This window comes from Triplophysa rosa, linkage group LG24, assembly GCF_024868665.1.
Source record: "Triplophysa rosa linkage group LG24, Trosa_1v2, whole genome shotgun sequence".
Taxonomy (NCBI): domain Eukaryota; kingdom Metazoa; phylum Chordata; class Actinopteri; order Cypriniformes; family Nemacheilidae; genus Triplophysa; species Triplophysa rosa.
The window spans coordinates 15,224,045-15,244,490 of record NC_079913.1 but is presented as its reverse complement, the minus strand read 5'-3'; the positions used below and the strand labels follow the sequence as shown (position 1 = coordinate 15,244,490).

Below are 20,446 nucleotides of genomic sequence, written 5' to 3'. Positions count from 1 at the left end.
GCCCCTGCCTTCGGCCTCACAGGCGGCGGCCTTGTTTCTCTAACAGCGAGAAGCCGCCCGGTACCGTAAGGCCACTGGGTAAGCGCTACTTCCTCAAATGGGGGATGCGCTACAGAGACCACTTCCTACCGCAGGGAGGAGTTTAGTGGAGATACCAACATGGTCTCACCGATAGGGGAGAGCTCATGGGAAGAAAGTGCGGACTGAAGGAGTTAACCGCAATGTGGAGGTCCACCTAAGGAAGGTCATGGGTTACCAAGGTGGGAACCAATCATGAGGATACATCAGATGGAACCGCCCTGCTGGGGGGTTACAACGTCCGGTAGCACTAGGTCCGGTTAGATCTATGTTGTGGATAACTCAGTTGGTACCCGGCCTAAGGGGCAGGGCTGCTCTGCCCAGCCCTCCCGCAGGAGGTGCTTGCTTAGTGATGGATGGAGTGTCTGTTCTTCACCCAGTGGGGGAAGAAGGGAGGCTAATTTAGTACGCTGATCCACCTAGAAGAAAGGGGGGAAGGTACTGTCATAGCCGTACACCCTACCAGCCGCCGGTCTTGCCTGATGCCCTGCAAGACTCGAGCTGATAACGGTTTTACGCGCAGGCTGTAGGACCTCGTAAAGGTGATGGGTGTAACCAAACCCGCAGCTCTGCAGATGTCTGCCAGAGAGGCGCCTCGAGCCAGTGCCCACGACGAGGCTATACTCCGTGTGGAGAGAACTCTCACCCAGTGGGTGCGGGCGATCTTAGGACAGGTACGCCTTAGTGACTTCATCCATGATCCAGTGCGCCAATCTCTGTTTGAGACAGCCCTCCCCTTCTGCTGATCTCCAAAACAGACAAAGAGCTGCTCAGAGCTCCTGCGGCTCTGCGTGCGTTCCAAGTAGAGGCGCAATGCGCGTACTGGACACAACATGGACGGGGTTGGGTCTTCCTCCCCGGTGGGGAGCGCCTGTAAGTTCACCACCTGGTGTCTAGGGGGAGTTGTGGGAACTTTGGGCACGTAGCCGGGCCGGGGTCTCAGGGTAGCGTGAGAATCACCGGGCCCGAGTTCTAGTCAATCTGTGGACACGGAGAATGCTTGTAGGTCTGCTACCTTCTTGAGCGCCATCCGGAGAGCCGTCTTCATCGTGAGGTGAGAAAGAGTGGCATCTCCAAGGGGCTCCAGGACCGCATCAAGGTCGCAAGAGGTTACGGAGCCCCTTAGGAACCAAATGATCAGGTTGTTCTGTCCTAGAGACTTACCAGCAACTGGGTCGTGATAAGCGGCAATAGCGGCTACATACACGTTCAGTGTGGAAAGGGAGAGATTACTCTCGAGTCCCTGGAAGGACAGCACGTTCCCGATCGAGCAACTCCGCGGGTCTTCTCTTCGAGAAGTGCACCAGTATGAGAAGAGGCACCACTTACAGAGGGGGTAGGCCACTCAGGATCTCCTCGTCCCGTCCAGGGGCCAGACATGGAGGTTCCAGAGGTCTGGCCTGGGATGCCATAACGTGCCCTTCCCCTGGGAAAGCAGGTCCTTCGTCAGGGGAATCGGCCAGGGGGGAGCTGTCGTCAAGTGCATTAGCTCCGAGAACCAAGTCCTGTTGGGCCAGTATGGCGCAACTAGTACACCTGATGCTCCTCTTCCCTGACCTTGCACAGGGTCTGTGCAATGAGGCTCACTGGGGGGAAGGCGTACTTCCGCTTGTCCCACGGCCAGCTGTGCGCTAGCGCAGAGGGGCCTCGGACGGGAAGTACCCTAGCGGGCAATGGGTGGTGTCCAGGGAGGCGAACAGTTCTACCTGAGCCCTCCCGAACTGTACCCAATGAGCTGGACTGCGCGGGGTTGGAGTCGCCACTCTCCGCGAGGCGTCAACTGACGAGAGAGCGCATCAGCTGTCTGGTTCAGGTCGCCTGGGATCTGCTCACCTGCGGACTCCACAGGAGGAGGCGTCGGGCAAGTCGTGTTAGCTGCCGTGAGCGAACGCCACCCTGGCGGTCGATATATGCTACGGAAGTTGTGCTGTCCGACCGGACCAGCACGTGCTTGTTCTGCATGAGAGGTTGTAGCCCCTTCAGTGCGGGTAGCACATCCAACAACTCTAGGCAGTTGATATGCCTGCGCAGGCGGGGGCCCGTCCATCGCCCTGACACTGCATGCCCGTTGCACACGGCACCCCAACCCTGCAGGGAAGCGTCTGTCGTCACCACGACGTGCATCGACCTGCCCGAGAGGGACTCCCGTCTGTAGAAAGGTCATTGAAGACCAAGGGGTTAGGGTGCGTCGGCAGAGAGGTGTAATCACCATCCGCCTGCTGCCGGTGTGCCACGCTCTCCAGGGAACTCGACTCTGTAGCCAGTGTTGGAGCGGTCTCATGTGCATCAACCCGAGGGGTATCACCACCGTCGAGGATGCCATGTGCCCAGGAGCCTCTGAAATTGTTTCAGGGGGCCCGCTGACTGCTTGACTGCCAGCTCGTAAAGCCGCAACAAAACAAGGAGGTGAGCACGCGTTCACATTTTTTTAAACCCATTTCTGGGACAATTTATTAAAAACCACTCATCTTTATATTACTGTTGACAGTGTAAATGAATAATGTAATGTGGTGCGTGTAGTGAGAATGGGATTCAGTTAGAAAAATCAGTGTAGTAAAATGTAAGTGTTGAAGTGTAATGTGTAGCGGCTAGTCGCCAAACGTCATGTCACGTGCAGAAACACAAAGAGAACGTAATGTAAACTTGTGCAAGATGTTGCCACTCGATGGAATTCTGTCTATATGATGTTCGATCGCCTGTTAGAGCAAAGAGGGCCAGTTTCAGCTGTGCTGACGGATTCCAGTGTGCGCAAAGATCCGACCGTGATCTAGAGCTCACAACATCCCAGTGGAGAATGGCAGAAGGGGATCCACAGCATCCTATCTACCTCCAGACCATCAGAACAAATTTTCTCCATGGCTGGATTTATAATCAGTAAAACCAGGAGCGCACTTCTGCCGGCCAACGTTAACAAGCTGGTTTTCCTTGAACACAATTTGAAAAGGCTCAAACGGACACAGACAGAGTGAAAGATCGATTTATTTCGATCAGGTAGGGGACAAGTGATTTCAAAACATTTCAGGCGGTTCTAATTTGATTTTTGGATGCTGTGAACATTTTTATCTAAAAAGACACTCCAGTTTAATGTTTATTGTTGTCTTTGCAGTTATAAAGACAGAGTTGACAATTCTGGATATACTTTCGTAATACATTTTCGTAATTTTTATTTAATTTATTAATCACTCGGTGTTATTTAATTTAACTATTTATTTTGTGGCCTGTGTTTTGAATATATGTTCCCTTGCATTTTATATTCATTTTATATTTATTTTGTGGCCTGTGTTTTGAATATATGTTCCCTTGCATTTTATACAATTCTGGATATACTTTCGTAATACATTTTCGTAATTTTTATTTAATTTATTAATCACTCGGTGTTATTTAATTTAACTATTTATTTTGTGGCCTGTGTTTTGAATATATGTTCCCTTGCATTTTATATTCACCTTGTGACTTATTTATTTCATTTTTCTTTTAATTTTATTTATTAGAAAGGTATATTCTGCTTTCATTTAATTCTGTAAATTCATTTTTGATTGTTTTCGGTGTGTCAGTGTTGCGCTGTCCTTGTATGGTCAGCGCATCGGGCTTGCTCGCACAGGCCGCTTTAGCCAAGAACTTACTTTGATTTGCCAACATGTGAAAGGCAAATCCTTTTTGAAGTTATTTATTTGATACTTTTTAGGTTTTTTGATCCAAAATTTAGTTCTAGCCTATATCTTTGTGTGGTGTTGTTTTGTACATCGTGGCTTTAAAATGTTATGGGGAATCGTTTAACGAATGTTCATCCGCATTGCATTTATCCGTATATTGCATTTCATTGCCTTTCATTTAAGTTTAAAGAAATGGTTTTCAGTTTTGTCTATCACTTCACAGGCAGTTTCGATCACTTTATTTTCTGTGTGCTGTCTGTGAAAGAAAATAAAAGTTATTTTACTCACTTGTTGACTAACTGGTGTCGTTACCTCAACACACACACGCACAAACACATGATTTGACTATCAGTCGACTATAGGCAAGACGTGACAATTCTATTTCGACTATGTAAATTCTAGTCGGGGACACCCCTACGCTGCACACGTGCGTTCGATCAGTAGACGGTCCTATACAGAGAGAAATTGTTTACTTTCTCTTTCCTTTTCAAGGAATGTGGCTATATTACCGGTTCTGTGTGTTGTAAAGCAGTGCATGGTGAAAGACAGGACATGCCAGATATGTTTATCAATTGCAGATTTCAGTTTCCAAAAATGACATAGATGCTCTGTTAGCCACGCCCCCAGCATCAGACCTGAGTCCATGACAGAGCTCAATATCAGAAATTTTATTCAGCAATTATGCAAAATCAAAACAAGTTCAAGCCGGAATTAACAGATATAAATCAACACACAATTCAGCTACGTTACACAAACATAGTTACACAAACCGTCAGACTCTGTCTGTTAGCATATTTAAAGTAATAGTGCACGAAAAAATGTAAATTCCATCATCATTTACTCACCCTCAAGGTGTTTCAAACCTGTGTAAAATACTTTGTTCTGCTTAACGCAAAGAAAGAATTTGGAAGAATGTGTGTAACCAAGCAAAGACTACTATAGTCAAACACAGAAATGTTTACTTTCCCACATTCTTCAAAATATCTTATTTTGTGTTCAAATGAAAAAATACAGGTTTAGAGCAATCTTAAGGTGAGTAAATGTTGACAGATGTTTCATTTCTATCACGTTAACAGTTAAAAGAATATATTATTATGGGCAGTCGTGGCCTAATGGTTAGAGAGTTGGACTGTGACCAGAAGGTTGCCGGTTTGATCCTCAGGGCCGGCGGGTAACGACTGATGTGCTCTTGAGCAAGGCACCTGACCCCTACTGGCTCCCCGGGCGCTGCAGTGATAGCTGCCCACTGCTCCGGGTGTACGTGTGGTCACTACTCTCTGGATGGGTTAAAAGCACATTTCGGGTATGGGTCACCATACTTGATAAACAGGTCACTTTCACCTTCAGTTTAAAACAAGCGTGACAATAAGCGTCGTTTAAAAGCATTATGCACATATGTATAAAATCTGATCAAATAAAGCTCGCTGTAATTTTCTCTGTTAGTCACAAAGAGAGGATTTTATTCCAAAACTGCTGACATCACTGTGTCTTCTGCATGAGTGTTCTGAGTCCTTCTTCTGTTTTCTGAGAAGATAAAAGACAATAAAAGTGATGAAGTTCTGGTGTTTGTTTTCTGGATTGTTACAGGTGAATGATGATGATGATGTTGATGATGATGAAGACTCACCAGCTCTTCGTGCACAGATGATCTGAAGAAGAATGACAGTAGGAGCAGCAAACACTGACACCTCAACGATCACTAGAATCACTAGAAGACAAGAACACCATTAAATCATCAAACTCTCAAACACTACACATGAGAAACCAACACAAGATGAGCTCAGTGAGAGTTTCAGTGATGGACTTATGTAGCAGGACACATGGATCACAATGTTGTACTGTAAGAACACGTCATACCTCTTATGAATGACACAGCAAACTCACTGCAGTTTACACTCTCCGATCTGTTTGATGTGGATGTTTTCTCGGGGTTTGTGGCGGTCACTAGAATCTTGTTTGAATCTGTAGAAGATGATGAATGTTCATACTGTAGAACATCACAATCATATTTCATGTATATGTCATTTCTTCATCATCAGTACAGAGTTGAATGACTGAAGTCACTTTGAGTTCAGGACACTTCTGTCAGAGCCATGTCTTACCTGTAAATCTGACCGTATGTGTGACTGAGGTCTTGATGTCATTCTTGTGTTTGAGCACACATCTCAACTCTGTGTTGTTGTCTTCATTCACCAGTGTTGTAGTCAGAGAGATGAGACAATCATGTTCATCTGATCTAATCTGATATCTGGAGTCTGTCTGTAGATCAACATCAGCCTGATTCATCCACACCAGCTGAAATCCATCAACACGGAGCAAATAATCACAGTCATGTGACCACAGCTGACAGGAGAGAGTGACAGATGTGTTTGCTCTTATCTCAGTCTGTGATGATGATGATGATGATGATGAAGACACTGAAACACAAATCACACTCTCAGTACTCACGAGTTTAAAGTGAAAACACAAGAGATGAAGAGAACTGTGATCTTGAGTTAAACATGTGTTCATATGAAGGAAGAGAAACACTGACCATGAAGAACATGGAGATAAACCTGTGACTCAGGTCCATGATGAAGTCCATTCACATATTGTCTGCAGGTGTAAACTCCACGATCATGTTGTGTTGTGTTATAGATGTTGAGAGAGCACTCAGATGTCAGACTCAGTCTCTCAGATCTCTCTGTGTTATTCTTGTTTATTCCTCCAAAAAACACTTCTACTGCAGATGATGATGTATAATTATTGTAGATCCATGTAGTTGAGGAGCATTGATGAAGAGCATCATTACAGGGCAGAGACACACTTTCACCAGAACTGATGAACACACGAGTCACTTCTGCTCCACTCACACCTGAAACATCAGATGACATCATTCATATTAATACATCACAATATATTCAAACAGTTCAATATTTATCTCTTAATGACAGATAGAGTTTTATTATTTTAACATCACATAAGTCAGAAGATTTGACAGAAGTTAATGTGATCTAGTTCCTCCATCATTGACTCTTGACATCAGACTTTTGAATGTGAGAATAAGACACATGCGCTCTATGATAAATGTGACATGAGATGAATCTGAACATGTTTCTCAGAATGAGAGTAATGTAATGAAATCTGATGAAAGAAATGTCTTGTGTAGTTTACCTGTGAATAGTGAAGAGAGAAGGATCAGTGCCAGCAGACAGATATCACTCTTCTCAGTCATGTTGTGCTTCTCTCGCTGATTCTCTTCTCATCATCTACTTATAGTTCTTCTTCACAACATTTGTAACTCTTCCTGTGGTTTCTCATTTCCTCTTTTCTCATCGACTGAGTCATGATACTATAATAGACTATAACATATTCTGTTGTTTAGTCCTGATATTTGTAAATGACTTCTGTTGACTTAAAATAATTGGACACAGTGCTCAGTTATGGCTTTTGTTGTCAGAGACGTTAACAGGGTGAAAAAAGGTTCTCTCCAAATTCATTCAACACAAGACTTTCCCTGCATGAGCAGAGCAGACGCCCAGCCTTCATTAGAGATGATCACTCCTCCATTCTTCTTCTGTCTGCAGACAAACAAAAGCAGAACATGAGTGAGGCCATCTTCACACTTCTTCCAAATCACAGATCGGCAGATTACCCCATGTAAACCCCATGTATTGGTTTATAAACCAATACATTATGCCTGTTTTTTTTTTGGTTCCTTACAAACCAACACAAACATGCACAATAAAAACACAAATACATATGCAATTACATATATTTATTCAAGAATATTATTTGTTCTGCTGTGCTGGGGCTTAAGCCCCCTTTTTTTTGACAAATCACATCCCCAGCTTTAGAAAATATAAGCTCACACGGAACAGATGTGGCTGTGATGGCTAGCTATTTGCTAGCTAAACCATGTAGATGGGTGTACTCTTTATGGGCCTGCCAGTATTTGAGAGGGTCCTCACTTCGGGGGAGGTATGCGTCATCCATGTATCTCTTAACCTCGATGGTGGCATCAGCATTAACGCTATGATGCTGTTGCGTCTCACTGACCCGGCTATCCAGAAGCTCCCACGGGTCCTCTGAGGATGGTGGATTCTGAGATGCAGATGCCTGAGATGTTGATGCTTCTGCTTGTCAAGCATGCTCCCTGGCTTGCCGGATTATTGAAGCCCATTCACCCGTCAACAGCCTTTCAGCTTCACGGGCAGATCTTTGATCTGCTGCCCTCTGGCCGGCGCTTTAGAGCACCAAACACCAGGACTTCCAGACACAGAAGCAGCTTCTTCCCCCAGGCAATCTCCCTCCTAAACAGATAACTTCTCCTTAAGAGCAATATTCCACTTCCACTACTCCTATAGTGTGCACTACTGTGCCTTATTATATCTACATCTTATGTATACATGTATATAACACTACCTCTACTTACTAAATTATCCATTTGCACAAGTGTACATAGTCAAGTGATCATAGAGTCCAGTAAACAGCAATAGATGGAGCAGGGGAAGCTGCCGCGAAGTCGCCGCCACCCCAGCAACACGGCACCCAAAGTCAGCAAGCTGGGCAAGCAGAAGCGTCCGCTCCGACTCCCGGCAACGTCCGGCCGAAGGCACAACAGATGGAACCACGTCCGCAGACCAGTCACGGAAGCATGGCGGAACGCCGCGCCGACGAAGGGACCGGGCCAGACGGTGAAAGAGGTATTGTTGTTTTAGTAATTTCGTTTGCTAGCTTCGGAGCTAGGTCACTCTGTGGAAGCTAGCTAGCTGTGAAGATCAGGAGTAATGGTCCAGGGTTAACGGCAGGAATCCTTTGTTGTATTGAAGAAGGACAGTCCAAGGCTGGCAGGTAATAGTTCAGGAACAAAAAAAACGCTGGTGCCTGTGCAGAGGGTAAAGGCCGCTAACGGTGACTAAATAGCTAGCAGCTATAGTAATTATAGTAATTAGCTGGCTAGCTATAATGGAAGTGGGTTACCGGAAGGTATATTTAATTTAAAAATAGAAAAGAGATTGAAAAATAAATTGAAATGTATACAAAAAAGACGAAAAATACAAATAGTAAAATGAGAGGACGTCAAATCACGTCTGCACTGCTACGCCATCTTGGAATGAGAGCATATGGTCCTTTCAAGCCATCCACTATGTTCGGAGCAATGTGCTTGGTGTGAGTGTGTGCGCGAGCTCTGGCCTACCTCGACCGAGCATGACCCTTGTGTTCTGTAGTTGTAACTCTTGTGTTCTCTAATATTCTGAATTTGCGGCGAATTGACTGCGCTATACGCGATCTACAATAAAACTATCACTCGCATTTAAAATAAAAAAGTGCTCATAACACAACAACACGAGTAACTGCAGTAAAGGCTGTGCCCTGCATGAGGAACGAAATGTGTTAAGTGTGAAAAAGTGTAGTTTTAGGTCACAGGTAGCATGCGTTTCCTTTTGCAGCCAATTGCAGCGAGCTCAGAGAACACCACTTGAAAGACGGGTTGTGGGGGTGTTTTGAAGAACAAGAATGAACTGTTGTATGAACATGTTTTGGAATTCAGCAAACTTATTACTAAACTACTAAATGACAACAACAAAAAAACTGCTGTGACTGCTGCTCAAGCTAATCTCTAATGAAACGTTCATTCAAATATGAACTTTTAACACATTGACGTTTTTTTTCCTATTTTTTTACTTAATATTAACTCTCTATTTTTTACTCATATTTGTCTGTGTTGTACAGGCCATGGATGAAGTCAGCGTCAGAAGACACCACTATTGGAGTTTATGTTCTCAAACAACATGCTGCTTGCGATGGGCCAGAGGATGTTGGCGGTGTCCTTGAAAGCATCAAGGTGTTGCAGTGCTGTTCGGGCTGATGTATGCCTGCAGTGGTCACCAACCCTGCTCCTGGATTTCAACCGTCCTGAAGAGTTCAGCTCTAACCCCAATCAAACACACCTGAACTATCTCATCAAGGTGTTTGCTTGATCATGACAGACAGGTGTGCTGAAGCAGGGTTGGAGCTGCAGTCTGCAGGACGGTCGCCCTCCAGGAGCAGGGTTGGTGACCACTGCCTTAAAGGTATAGCGGAGGTCAGCAGGATAGCTGAGGTTTGAGGTAATCCAAAAAAATCTCGTGGAACTGGATAGAGACAAACTTTAAAGAACAGGCTCTTTAAGTGAAAGGGTCAGAGGCTGACAAAAACATGAAGATTGTCCTCAGTCATGTTTAACTGTTTTATGACTGTGATTTTTTTAGTGACTTCTCTTGAGGAATGCACTGATAAAACTATTGACTATCTCTGTTGTCCTTAATCCACTGTGACAATAGTTTGCACTAGATTTATTAATGCCTGTTGTTCTTAATTCACATTTGAGATGCATTTGACTGTTGTTTGTATTCTGGGACAACTGTACTAGATTTTAATAAATGCCTGTTGTTCCATATCCAAATTTATGATGCATTTGACTGTGTTGCGTATTCTATTGTGACAACTGTACTATATTCATAAATGCTTAGAGTTACATAATACAATCATATTAATCCAGTTAGAATTACAGTTGAAAATCTGGTACCTGTGACATGAAAAAATGACGTAAACATCACAAAATTATTTTGATGCATTAATGAGAAATAACACCTTGAAACAACATATATAAATGAAATGTTTTGGTCTGACATACAAAAATCTATTAAGGAAATGAAGGTGGTTCAACACAATCTGATCACGATGTACACATTAAAATTAAGTAAATCCAACAGATTTTTTTTCAGTGTACCGTTAAAAGGAATAGGCTTCACCTTCACTAAAAGATGTACAGTGACAAAAATGATTGAGAGCAATATCCATACCCACAGCGCTATTAACATTAATGTCTGGCGATATCGTCTCATATTGTATTATTCTTATATTACACAGAATGTTAAATCACACTGATTCATGTTTAAACATAATGTATTTGCCACTAATCAGAATGCCTGGCAGTCTCAGATCACAGTAATGGTGGTTTGATGAAATGTCAAATGTTTTTGGACTGAATTTCTGAAATGGAAACTTGAATTTCCAGTGCAAACATGATATTGATTCAATACCATTAGGATTGACAAATCAACTCATTTTAACATGTATTCAATGGTTTTCACCGTCTCTCTATTGCTGTCAGGGAAATGTATTGGTAAGGTTGCAAAAAGGGTAGAAACTGTGCATGAGAGGACATGTCTTGGTATGTGCAGTTTGTGTGCCAAGTACATAAATTCAAATGGGACTAATATGCAAATTTGCACAATGGTTCAAAATCTAACAATGATAACTAATCTCTTCTACGCTATTACAAATAATAAAACATCATATCATAAACAAGTTGTTTTCTAGATTTTACTGTCACACAATTGGACAAATGTTTAATTGTATGTAAGATTTATTTTTTTTCAATTCTACACTTTGTTACAAACGTTAAAGTACAAAAGTCAAGTGCCCAACTAAATCAAACACTGATCACAGTAATGGTGGTTGTTTGCAATTAAATATCAAAGTTACCGTTACCTGAGGCCTAGTCCACACGTACACGGGTATTTTTATAAACTGAGTTCTTCCTTCTTCGTTTTAAAAAAGTCGGGTACACGTAAATGCAAAAAGCATGCCAAACCAACAGGTGGCGATATCCATTTACATACATGCATTTATGCATTTGGCAGACGCTTTTATCCAAGATACTACACATTTGAAAGTATGTGCAATCGCTGGGAACGTACCCATGACCTTGGCGTTGCTAACGACATGCTCTAACCACTGAGCTACAGGAAAACCTCTATAACCCTAACCATAAAGCCATGTTGGCCAATCAGATGCCTGGAATCTGACATCAAACAAAGGAGATAGTGGCACGCCAAATCTCCGGTTTCACCATCTACACCAGTGTTTCTCATCTCCAGTCCTCAGGGACCCCCTGACAGAATATTTGAGATGTCTCCCTATTGAACACATGAACAAGTTAATGAGATAATGAAGTGATGATTATCACTAAAGAAAACATGATCAATAAAGTCTCCATAATAGTGTTTATTGTTTCCTTTAGTCGGGATCTCACCCTTGATTTATTATGTTACGTTTTCTGTTTACAACATCCGGGAATACTTGTACAAATTTTACTTGATTTCGGTGTGTCGTGGCATTTGATATATTTACATCCCACAATTTACATCGCTGCTATTACAGTTTCTTAAGAAAGCAGATGAAAAAGTTTTACAGTTGAATCTTCCAGACATCAAGAATCAGTTTATGAATCCCAACAATGGCAACAAAGTTGAGATATCTTTTCATCATGCTGGGAGTCATGGATGAGTTCTGTTCCATGCTGTTACGCACGATGCGTTGCAGCTCGAAGCTTTCTCTTGTTGAGTGTCATCGCTGTTGAGTTTCATGAGCTGATTCTTAACGTCTGAATTATTCAGGTAAAATTTATGAGTAATCATAAAAAACATTATCCATCACAAATTTGATCAACCCCATGTGACATTACAGCAAATGGAACACTAATAAGCCAAATAATATTAAAAAGAACCTACATTTAACTAAAAATCACTGTGCATGTTACTACCAAAAAAGACCAAATAATTTTGTCAGACTGTCATTAATGTGCTTCAGAAACCTACTATTACAGCTGTTGTCAAAAAACTTTGGCCATAAACGATTCTCAAAAAGAAGCAGTCTAGAATAAGAGCTCAACTAAAGGAAACACTAAACACTATTAATGTGACTTCTCATTGTTCATGGTTTCTTCAGTGATTGTGTTTGTTATCAGCAGGTGTTCGTCATTAATGACTCAATCATCACTTCATTATCTCATTAACTTGATCATGTGTTCAATAGGGAGACATCTAAACTATTCTGTCAGGGGCACTGAGGACTGGAGTTAAGAACCACTGCTCTAGATCTCTCCCAATATGAAACACCTGCTTTATCTCATCAGCTTCCTCACAGGATGAAGTAAATATCTCTCTAATGAACACACTAACAAGCCCATGAGTTTAATCTGGGGCCTGTACCATGAATGTTGCTGAACAAACTCAGGGTTACAGGATTAGTTTTGGGTTGACAAAACCACACCAACGTGATCAAGCTTAGTTGGTACCATGAAGCAGTTTCTTTGTCAACTCAAGCTTTGATCCTGAAGCTAAGATTAGTTTGCGCGTGCACATGAACGAGTGACGTCGGCGTCGCAAAAACCAATCGCGTTCAACATGGATAGAGGGAGTTCCGTATGTTTCTGAGGAAATAATTATGCGCAAATATTAGTAACAAAAAAATGTCAGCCACGGAACTCCGTGCTGTCTACGCAAGAGAGAAGTGTTGATTGAGTTAATGCGCAAGTTAAACGACTATATAGTACACACATTTACTGTAGTATACTCTAGTAAGATATGTGTATAATGTGTGCGTGTGCCCCCACAGTGGATGAAAACACCCTGCCTTATATTAGTTATCATTTAGTTGACCTTTATTAATGAGGATGAAGAGAAACGATCCGTGCGCTCTGACAGAGTTAAAGAGATCAATGTACTGTAGGCTTCTATTCAATATGGCACACGTGTGAATGTGAGGATTATATTTGACGTTACTGGTGTCTCTGATATTGTAGTGCATTTCACAACCTTCCCCAGAAACTGAAGTGTGTACCGCCATAGGTTACAGAAGAAATGTGAACAAAATACACTAGAGAAGCTGATTCTAAATAAAGAAGGCATTAAAATCATGGTACAGGCCCCTGGTGTTTTTATATACTTCAAACAATTTGAAGTATGATTTACTTTAATACAACTTTCACATAAAAGTCAAACACAATTATCTGTATATTTAATTATAAATTCTCAGGTAAAGATTACTTTGGTATTTCTAGTATCTTTAACTCACTCTTGTGTAACCCTGACAGCAAGTCACCACCATCATAAACCACCATTACTGTGAACAGTGTTTGATTTACATTTACATTCATGCATTTAGCAGACGCTTTTATCCAAAGCGACTTACAGTACATTTAGTCTATACATATCATTTTTATCAGTGTGTGTTCCCTGGGATTGAACCCACAACCTTGCATTGTTAGTGTAATGCTCTACCAATAGAGCTAAGCCTAAACCTGGAGACCGCGTAAGCCTTTCTGAATAGTGGCAAATAATCGTGGGGTTTATGAATCAGTGTGCTTTAACATTCTGTGTAACTAATAAATAATACAATATGAGATGGTATCTGTGGTGAATCATTCTTTTTAACAAGCACTACAATTTAGAGTAGACACAAAGACATCATGTATCAGTGTATGAATCTCAACAATGGTGACAATCAACAGAAAGAAAGCTTCATGCTGCAATGCATGCTGGGTAACATCATAGTACAAACTCATTCATGACTCCCAGCATGCATTGCAGTTGATCTGTTTATCTGAATTAGTCTGTTGATTGTCACCATTGTTGAGATTCATACACTGATTCTTCATGTCTGTGTGGGGAGCATTGTGTCAATGCATGATGTACGACACAAACATGCTTTTCAAATTGAGGCTCTCATTCATACAGGAGTCGTACGTGCTTGGCACAGAACCTGTACACACATACCACTACATGTGCTCTCATGCCCAAGTCCTACCCTTTAAAACAAACATCAGAACATTTACCTATAACTCAAGGTTTGTGGGTGTGTTTTGTGTGTTTGCAGTTGTATTTAAAGCAGAGGACGAGTCTCTCTCTGTCAGACTGATCCAGACGCCCATCAGATCCCCTGCTGTCATCCACACTTCTCCACGTGAGTACAACAACAGACAAACATTTCTTCAAATCAAAGTTATGAGCAGAAATATGAGCCAGCTCAGATAGCACATTCCATCTGGCTTACGTCTGTTTGATGTCTGCAGTTACATCTGCAAGACATCTGCAATACATAGTTTGCTCATCTGCAATACGTCTCGGAGACGTCTCAACGTCTGTAATACGTCTGCTAAAGATCTGGAGATCTGCTGCTTAAAAACATCTGCTAAACATCTTAGAAAGAGCTGCTTTACATCCATTTTAAATCATAAACATCTTACAGACATCTTCTAGATGTCTATTTGACGTCTTACAGCAGACATCTCCGAGACGTATTGCAGATGAGCAAACTATGTATTGTAGATGTCTTGCAGATGTAAATGCAGACGTCAAATAGACGTATGTTTGCTATCAGGGAGTGAACAAACCAGAGGTGAAAGATTTCCTCATGATTCCGTTGAAGCACTCAACATATGCTGTATGTCATGTCGTCTCGTGTTAGGACCACATACATGACAGAACAATCTACAGCGCTGAATTATTTCAATTGTACCGTATGGAACGTGTTTGGGGGAATAAACACACAAAAATATGACTCATACAGTGTTTGTGTTTATAACAACAGTGCATAAATCGCATGTTCACTTGACGTGCTTGTTGTCAATTTTGTTGATGGTTATATAAGAATGGTTTGCAGAGGTGGGAACAAGTCATTGTTTTGCAAGTCATAAGTCTCGAGTCTTTGCATTCAAGTCTTGAGTCAAAGTCGATTTGGACTCGCCTCTCCCTGACAACCCTTGAATCAGTGTTCAAAATTTTAGATTCTTTGTTTTATTTCTAGACAATTGTCAAAACTGTTTTAAAGCATCTGCCTTTATAAATGCACAAATGTTCTTCATAAAACATTACGACACCCCTGAATATATTGAATTGAATTGACGTAAAGGATCAGGATCACAACTAAGACAAACACTGATGACAATAGTGGTGTTGTTTCTCTATAATTGCAGATGCAAAAGTGAAATTGATTCTAATATGAACGAAAATAAAAAACTATAAACTGCTGAATCAATTAGACATGAAGAATCAGTGTATGAATCTGAACAATGGTGACAACCATCATAAGAAAGCTTCATGCTACAATGCATGCTGGGTAACATCATAGTACAAAACTCATTCATGACTCCCAGCATGCATTGCAGTTGATCTGTTTATCTGAATTAGTTTGATGATTGTCACCATTGTTGAGGTTTGTGTGATGAGTGTTGATGTCTTAGTGTGTCAAGACCAGTGTTGCGTGTAACTAGTTACTAAGTAATTAGTTAGTGTAATTTAATTATTTTTCCCTTGAAAAAGTAAGGTATTACTCTTATTTTTCTTGTAATTTAATTACAGTTACTTCTGATTTAATTAAACTAAATACTGTGTGCAATATGTGTGTGCAATAGTGGAATTGACATCAAAATTCAAAGTCTAACTTTAAAATCCGTGCTTTAATGTATAATTCTTAGAATTGTAATACTTTGATCAGTTAATAAGAGGCAGGGGTGTCTTTGCATTTCATTTCATTTCATTGCATATGCACTTTCCACACAAAGGTTGTGATCTATTAAAAAAAAACAGGGCGGCAGAATGTGCGCACCTGTAAACAAGCTCTGAGCCATGTGTAAACGCACATTTTGGAGACAAGGGGAAGTGGCGACACAGATGGTGAGTGAACAGTGGTGAACTCAAGTCAGGTTGCTGAAAGTAAACGTGAAAAGAATAGATTATAATTATTGATGCCTCACACACATTTAATTTCACTCCGTATCATACGTAAGATCCACGTTATCATGAAGATTAAATCCAGCCATGTTATTTGCGCTTGTATTGAGTGATAATCGTTTCTTATAAAACGGTCCTTGATTCTGATTGGTTGAGCCGAGTTAAACGCCATTATAAAATACCCCGATTTATAACTGCTGACCGCATTACATAGCCTAACATCACTTTATATACTTCATTTTATGAAACCTTACTACGCATGTGGAATAACCGTTTTATAAAAGCAAGAAGCCCCGTGAAGCAGTGGGTTACAGTGGGGTTTTAATGACCCTGCTTCACGTAATGCCACAACACCATTAGCTGTTGTAAAATGCACTGTAACACACTGCTTCACGCGGCTTATTGCTTTAATAAACACCTTCTGTAAAGTCCAACTGAAATGCATGCGCTGCTTTTAAACACTTTCCTGTGGCATGTTGCGCATTTCATTGCTTAAATGACAGCGAGGAGTGCGAGGTTCTCTTAAACTAAATTGCAGAACTCGAGTTCTAAAACATATTTAATGTGTGTAAAACACTTCTAGTGAGAACAGTGATCAACGGTGCACACTTTGTCCATTGGCTCATCTTGCATGTCTCGTACCGTCATGTATGGAAATTATTTGCAGATGTATGGAATTATTTTTGTGCCAATAAAAATTAACGCAAACTTTAAAAAGGAACAAAAATATACTATGAGAAAGAAGAAAAACACTTTGATAATGAAAACAATGAACTCAATTGCAAAAATGTGACATGATTTTCAAATAAACTGCATTTTGTTCTTAACAATTTTCTAAATTTCGTTTTTGCAAATAATAGTTTTTCAAATTCGCTGCTAGATTTTTCATTTGCGCTTTCAGAGTTTTCGTTTACGCTTCTCAAGTTTTCGTTCACCTTTCTGGCACAAATCTCACATGTGAGCAGGACTTTATTGGCACAAAAATAATTCCATACGGATGACATCATGCGTAGTTAACGTAGGCATTGTAAGCTTCATATATGGATATATCGGGGTAGGGATAAATGTACGCTGTGGCAGTTCATTAAAAATTTGCTCAAGTCGTAATTACGGAAGTGATATAAATAACCGCGGTGGGTGAAGAAAAGAGAGGCAAGCAGGAGGTAACAGTAACAGAGCAAAACCGTTGCAGGCTTTGCCTGAAGGGGTACTCAGCATGAGACGCATCCCTCAGCGATTATTTTGTTTAATTTATTAACTTGTAAAGCACATCTAAAAACAATAGAAGTTGTAACCAAAGTGCTGTACAGATATATTAAAACACTATTTAAAATCAAAATTATCACACTGGATCAAAACCACAGAGACATATGTAAAGATATAAACACCTTCAATTAAAACACTCAGAATACAGATATGTTTTTAGGGAAGATTTGAAAACAGTGACAGAAGGGGAAGATCTATTGAGAGAAAGACCGAGCCCCATCACCTTTCATTTTGTAACGTGAACGAGGAACAAAATGAAGAAGTTGTTTAGAAGAGCGTAGAGATCTTGAAACATTGTGTGGAACAAGAAGATCGCTGATATACTGAGGGGCAAGCCCATGTAAAGCTTTATAAACAAAAACTAAGATTTTAAAATCAACTACACAGCAAATTTGCCAGTGTGAAATGAACACTGGTGTCTACGGCCGCATTTACACTGCAGTCCTTGATGCTCAATTCCGTTTTTGTGACTATATCCGACCTGCTTACATCTTCTTTTAAAAGTGACACATATCCGATATCTGCATTTACACTGCACATGGCGAAACGGCCCGAGGTAGACGTACTGACCATAAAAAAGTAAAACGTCTTTCGTCACCGCTGCTTATTTAACAGCCTTTTCATACAGAGATCTCGGAAAATGAACGCATAATGTGTCCAAGATGTCATAAAAACAAGTCAATCAATGCATTTTCAATACCAATGTAATGCCTCCTTGTCAAAACAACATTTCAAAATAATTCAATTATACCAAAGTACAAAAATACCTACAGAACAAAATATTAACCCCAATGGCAAACAAGAATTTAATCAATATAAATTTTGCACCCACAATTAATGTTGAAACTTCAGCATCAAATCACCATTATTGTGATCAGTGTAAGTTGGTTTTCATCTGCTCTCTTGCTATCTAAGGTAACTAGCAGATGAGTTGAATCAGGTGTTGTATATAGGGAGACATCTAAAACATTCTGTCAGGGAGTTCCAGAGGATCAGGATTGAGAACCCCTGAGGTAAACCACTGACTTGATTTGACTTGAGACTTGACTTGCTCCCACCTCTGGTTAACTACCATGTTCTTGAGTGTAAAATAAGGCTGAAACCACAACTGATGGTGTTATTACAACCTGTCCTTTTACTGCTGCCTCTTACTCTTCACTTCATTCACCTCTTCACAGGAAGAATGGAATATCACACGTCTCTTGTTTTGCTCATTCTCATCTCTTCGCCGTGGCTAAGTGCTGGGAATGATTACTGTGGTGGCATTGGACCTGAAGAGTGCACTTACATCACCTCTCAACATCGCATAAGAAGAGAACTGACATTGATATGCACAGTGGTCAACGAATCTACCAGGAAAACAACCTTCAATGCAGAAGAAGCTATTAATCACATCACTAAGGTCGACCAAAATCTGAAAACGGAGGCACAAATTTTAATCAGTCGCTGGAAAAATGAATACCTAGTGGACAGGGCAAAATCTAAACTGATCACGTCTATGAATTTACGTATCGACATGCAGGGCATCATCAAACGCAACAATCAGCGCTACTATAACTTGCAGGTCCAACTGAATACGAATCGAGGTCCTAATCGAAGCACCACGGTGTCTCAGATCATCGTACCTGATGGAATTCCAGACCGCTACATCCGCAGAGCTTTTTGTGAGAGCTTGAATCGCCGAGCTCGGGTTTTTGTTGATGTTACACACTGAAAAAAACTTAAACGTAAAAAAAGGGTGAAATGCATGGCAGCACAGGGTGCCAAAGGTTTACCATTAACAGAAATAACGCTACACCCTGAACTGAGGTCACGTGTTTAAACTGTGAACATAAGAAAACATGTGTCTACCATACAATAAAATAACATGTTTTCACTGTAGTACCAAATGATTCGTCTGTTAAATAAAACAATGACTTCAATTAAAATGGTTGAATTTATAAATTGGTAAAATGAAAAAACAACAGTATAAAACTTTCAAAAGCACACCGACAAAGCTTTATGTGAGAGTTTGTATACTTTTAACAAAGTATGTTATTGATTGAGTTGTTTATACAACTGCTAATATTATTCTACTTGGTTTAATTGTGTACAAAGCAACCAAAGACCATAAGGTAAAAGACTGGACAACCACATCACTGAAAAAAATGATTCTTGAGGGTTAGTAAATATTACCCATGCAAATCAGTTAAATTTGACTTACATATATTAAGTAGCAAAGTAAACTATATGCAAACTTACTGAATCTACTCAATAAAACTGAGGCAAGAATGTCCACTCAATTAGATTGAGTAGGTTTTATTCTATGTGTTTAAGTAAAGAGTACCTACATTTATCAGATATGAGTCATGACACACTGAAAGAAATGAGATAAAGTCTACCTATAAGAGTCTAATATTTCTCAATATTAATTACTTATATAAATTGAGTAATATTAGTTTATATAACCGTCAACAGATCATCTACTTATTATGAATGATAAATATTGAATGATTAAACACTAAATATGACTTATTCAGTGAAGCTTGAATTACCTAAAAATGGTCAGAAACAGGAGATCGCATCAATTGCTTTTATTGACCAAATAGCAAACGTTTAAAAACCCTTTTTGACAATGAACACAAGATTAATTTGATGTCACCATTATCATTATCATGATCAGTGTTCACTTTAGTTGAGCTCTTGAGTCTTGCACTTCACAGAGTTACTTTTCTTTTACCAACCACAGCTGTTGTTCATGTGCAACACTTCTGTGTTAATAACGAATGAGTTTGCTGCATTACTATAATATGGTACATAATAAAAGTGAATGCTTTTTTAATTTTTACTATTTTATTAAAAGGGTGTTTATGGGTTTGAGAAAGATTCTACAATCAAATGACAAAATAAAGTTACCACAACATGGTG

At 40.5% G+C, this 20,446-nt stretch overlaps 2 protein-coding genes across 2 annotated transcripts; one reads left to right on the top strand and one right to left on the bottom strand.

Moving 5' to 3' along the window:
• Positions 1-4,929: 4,929 nt before the first annotated feature.
• LOC130547734 (uncharacterized) lies at positions 4,930-6,997 on the bottom strand. Its single transcript, XM_057323981.1, has 6 exons — positions 6,885-6,997; positions 6,265-6,585; positions 5,834-6,148; positions 5,589-5,693; positions 5,359-5,439; positions 4,930-5,255 (listed from the first exon to the last, which is right to left on the bottom strand). Exons 1-6 carry the CDS (start codon positions 6,943-6,945, stop codon positions 5,191-5,193), a joined length of 948 nt encoding a protein of 315 aa, XP_057179964.1. The 5' UTR covers positions 6,946-6,997; the 3' UTR covers positions 4,930-5,190.
• A 7,200-nt stretch (positions 6,998-14,197) lies between these two features.
• LOC130547735 (uncharacterized) lies at positions 14,198-20,444 on the top strand. Its single transcript, XM_057323982.1, has 2 exons — positions 14,198-14,504; positions 18,718-20,444. Exons 1-2 carry the CDS (start codon positions 14,198-14,200, stop codon positions 19,251-19,253), a joined length of 843 nt encoding a protein of 280 aa, XP_057179965.1. The 3' UTR covers positions 19,254-20,444.
• Positions 20,445-20,446: the final 2 nt, after the last annotated feature.

What these genes read in the sequence shown, in the direction of transcription:
- LOC130547735 (XM_057323982.1), top strand. Translation starts at nt 14,198, where the DNA reads ATGTCTGTGTGGGGAGCATTGTGTCAATGCATGATGTACGACACAAAC. An exon ending in TGTCATCCACACTTCTCCAC is followed by an intron (nt 14,505 to 18,717) that starts GTGAGTACAACA and finishes ACCTCTTCACAG; the next exon opens with GAAGAATGGAATATCACACG.
- LOC130547734 (XM_057323981.1), bottom strand. Translation starts at nt 6,945, where the DNA reads ATGACTGAGAAGAGTGATATCTGTCTGCTGGCACTGATCCTTCTCTCT. An exon ending in TCTCTCTTCACTATTCACAG is followed by an intron (nt 6,586 to 6,884) that starts GTAAACTACACA and finishes CTGATGTTTCAG; the next exon opens with GTGTGAGTGGAGCAGAAGTG. An exon ending in ACATACGGTCAGATTTACAG is followed by an intron (nt 5,694 to 5,833) that starts GTAAGACATGGC and finishes CATCTTCTACAG; the next exon opens with ATTCAAACAAGATTCTAGTG.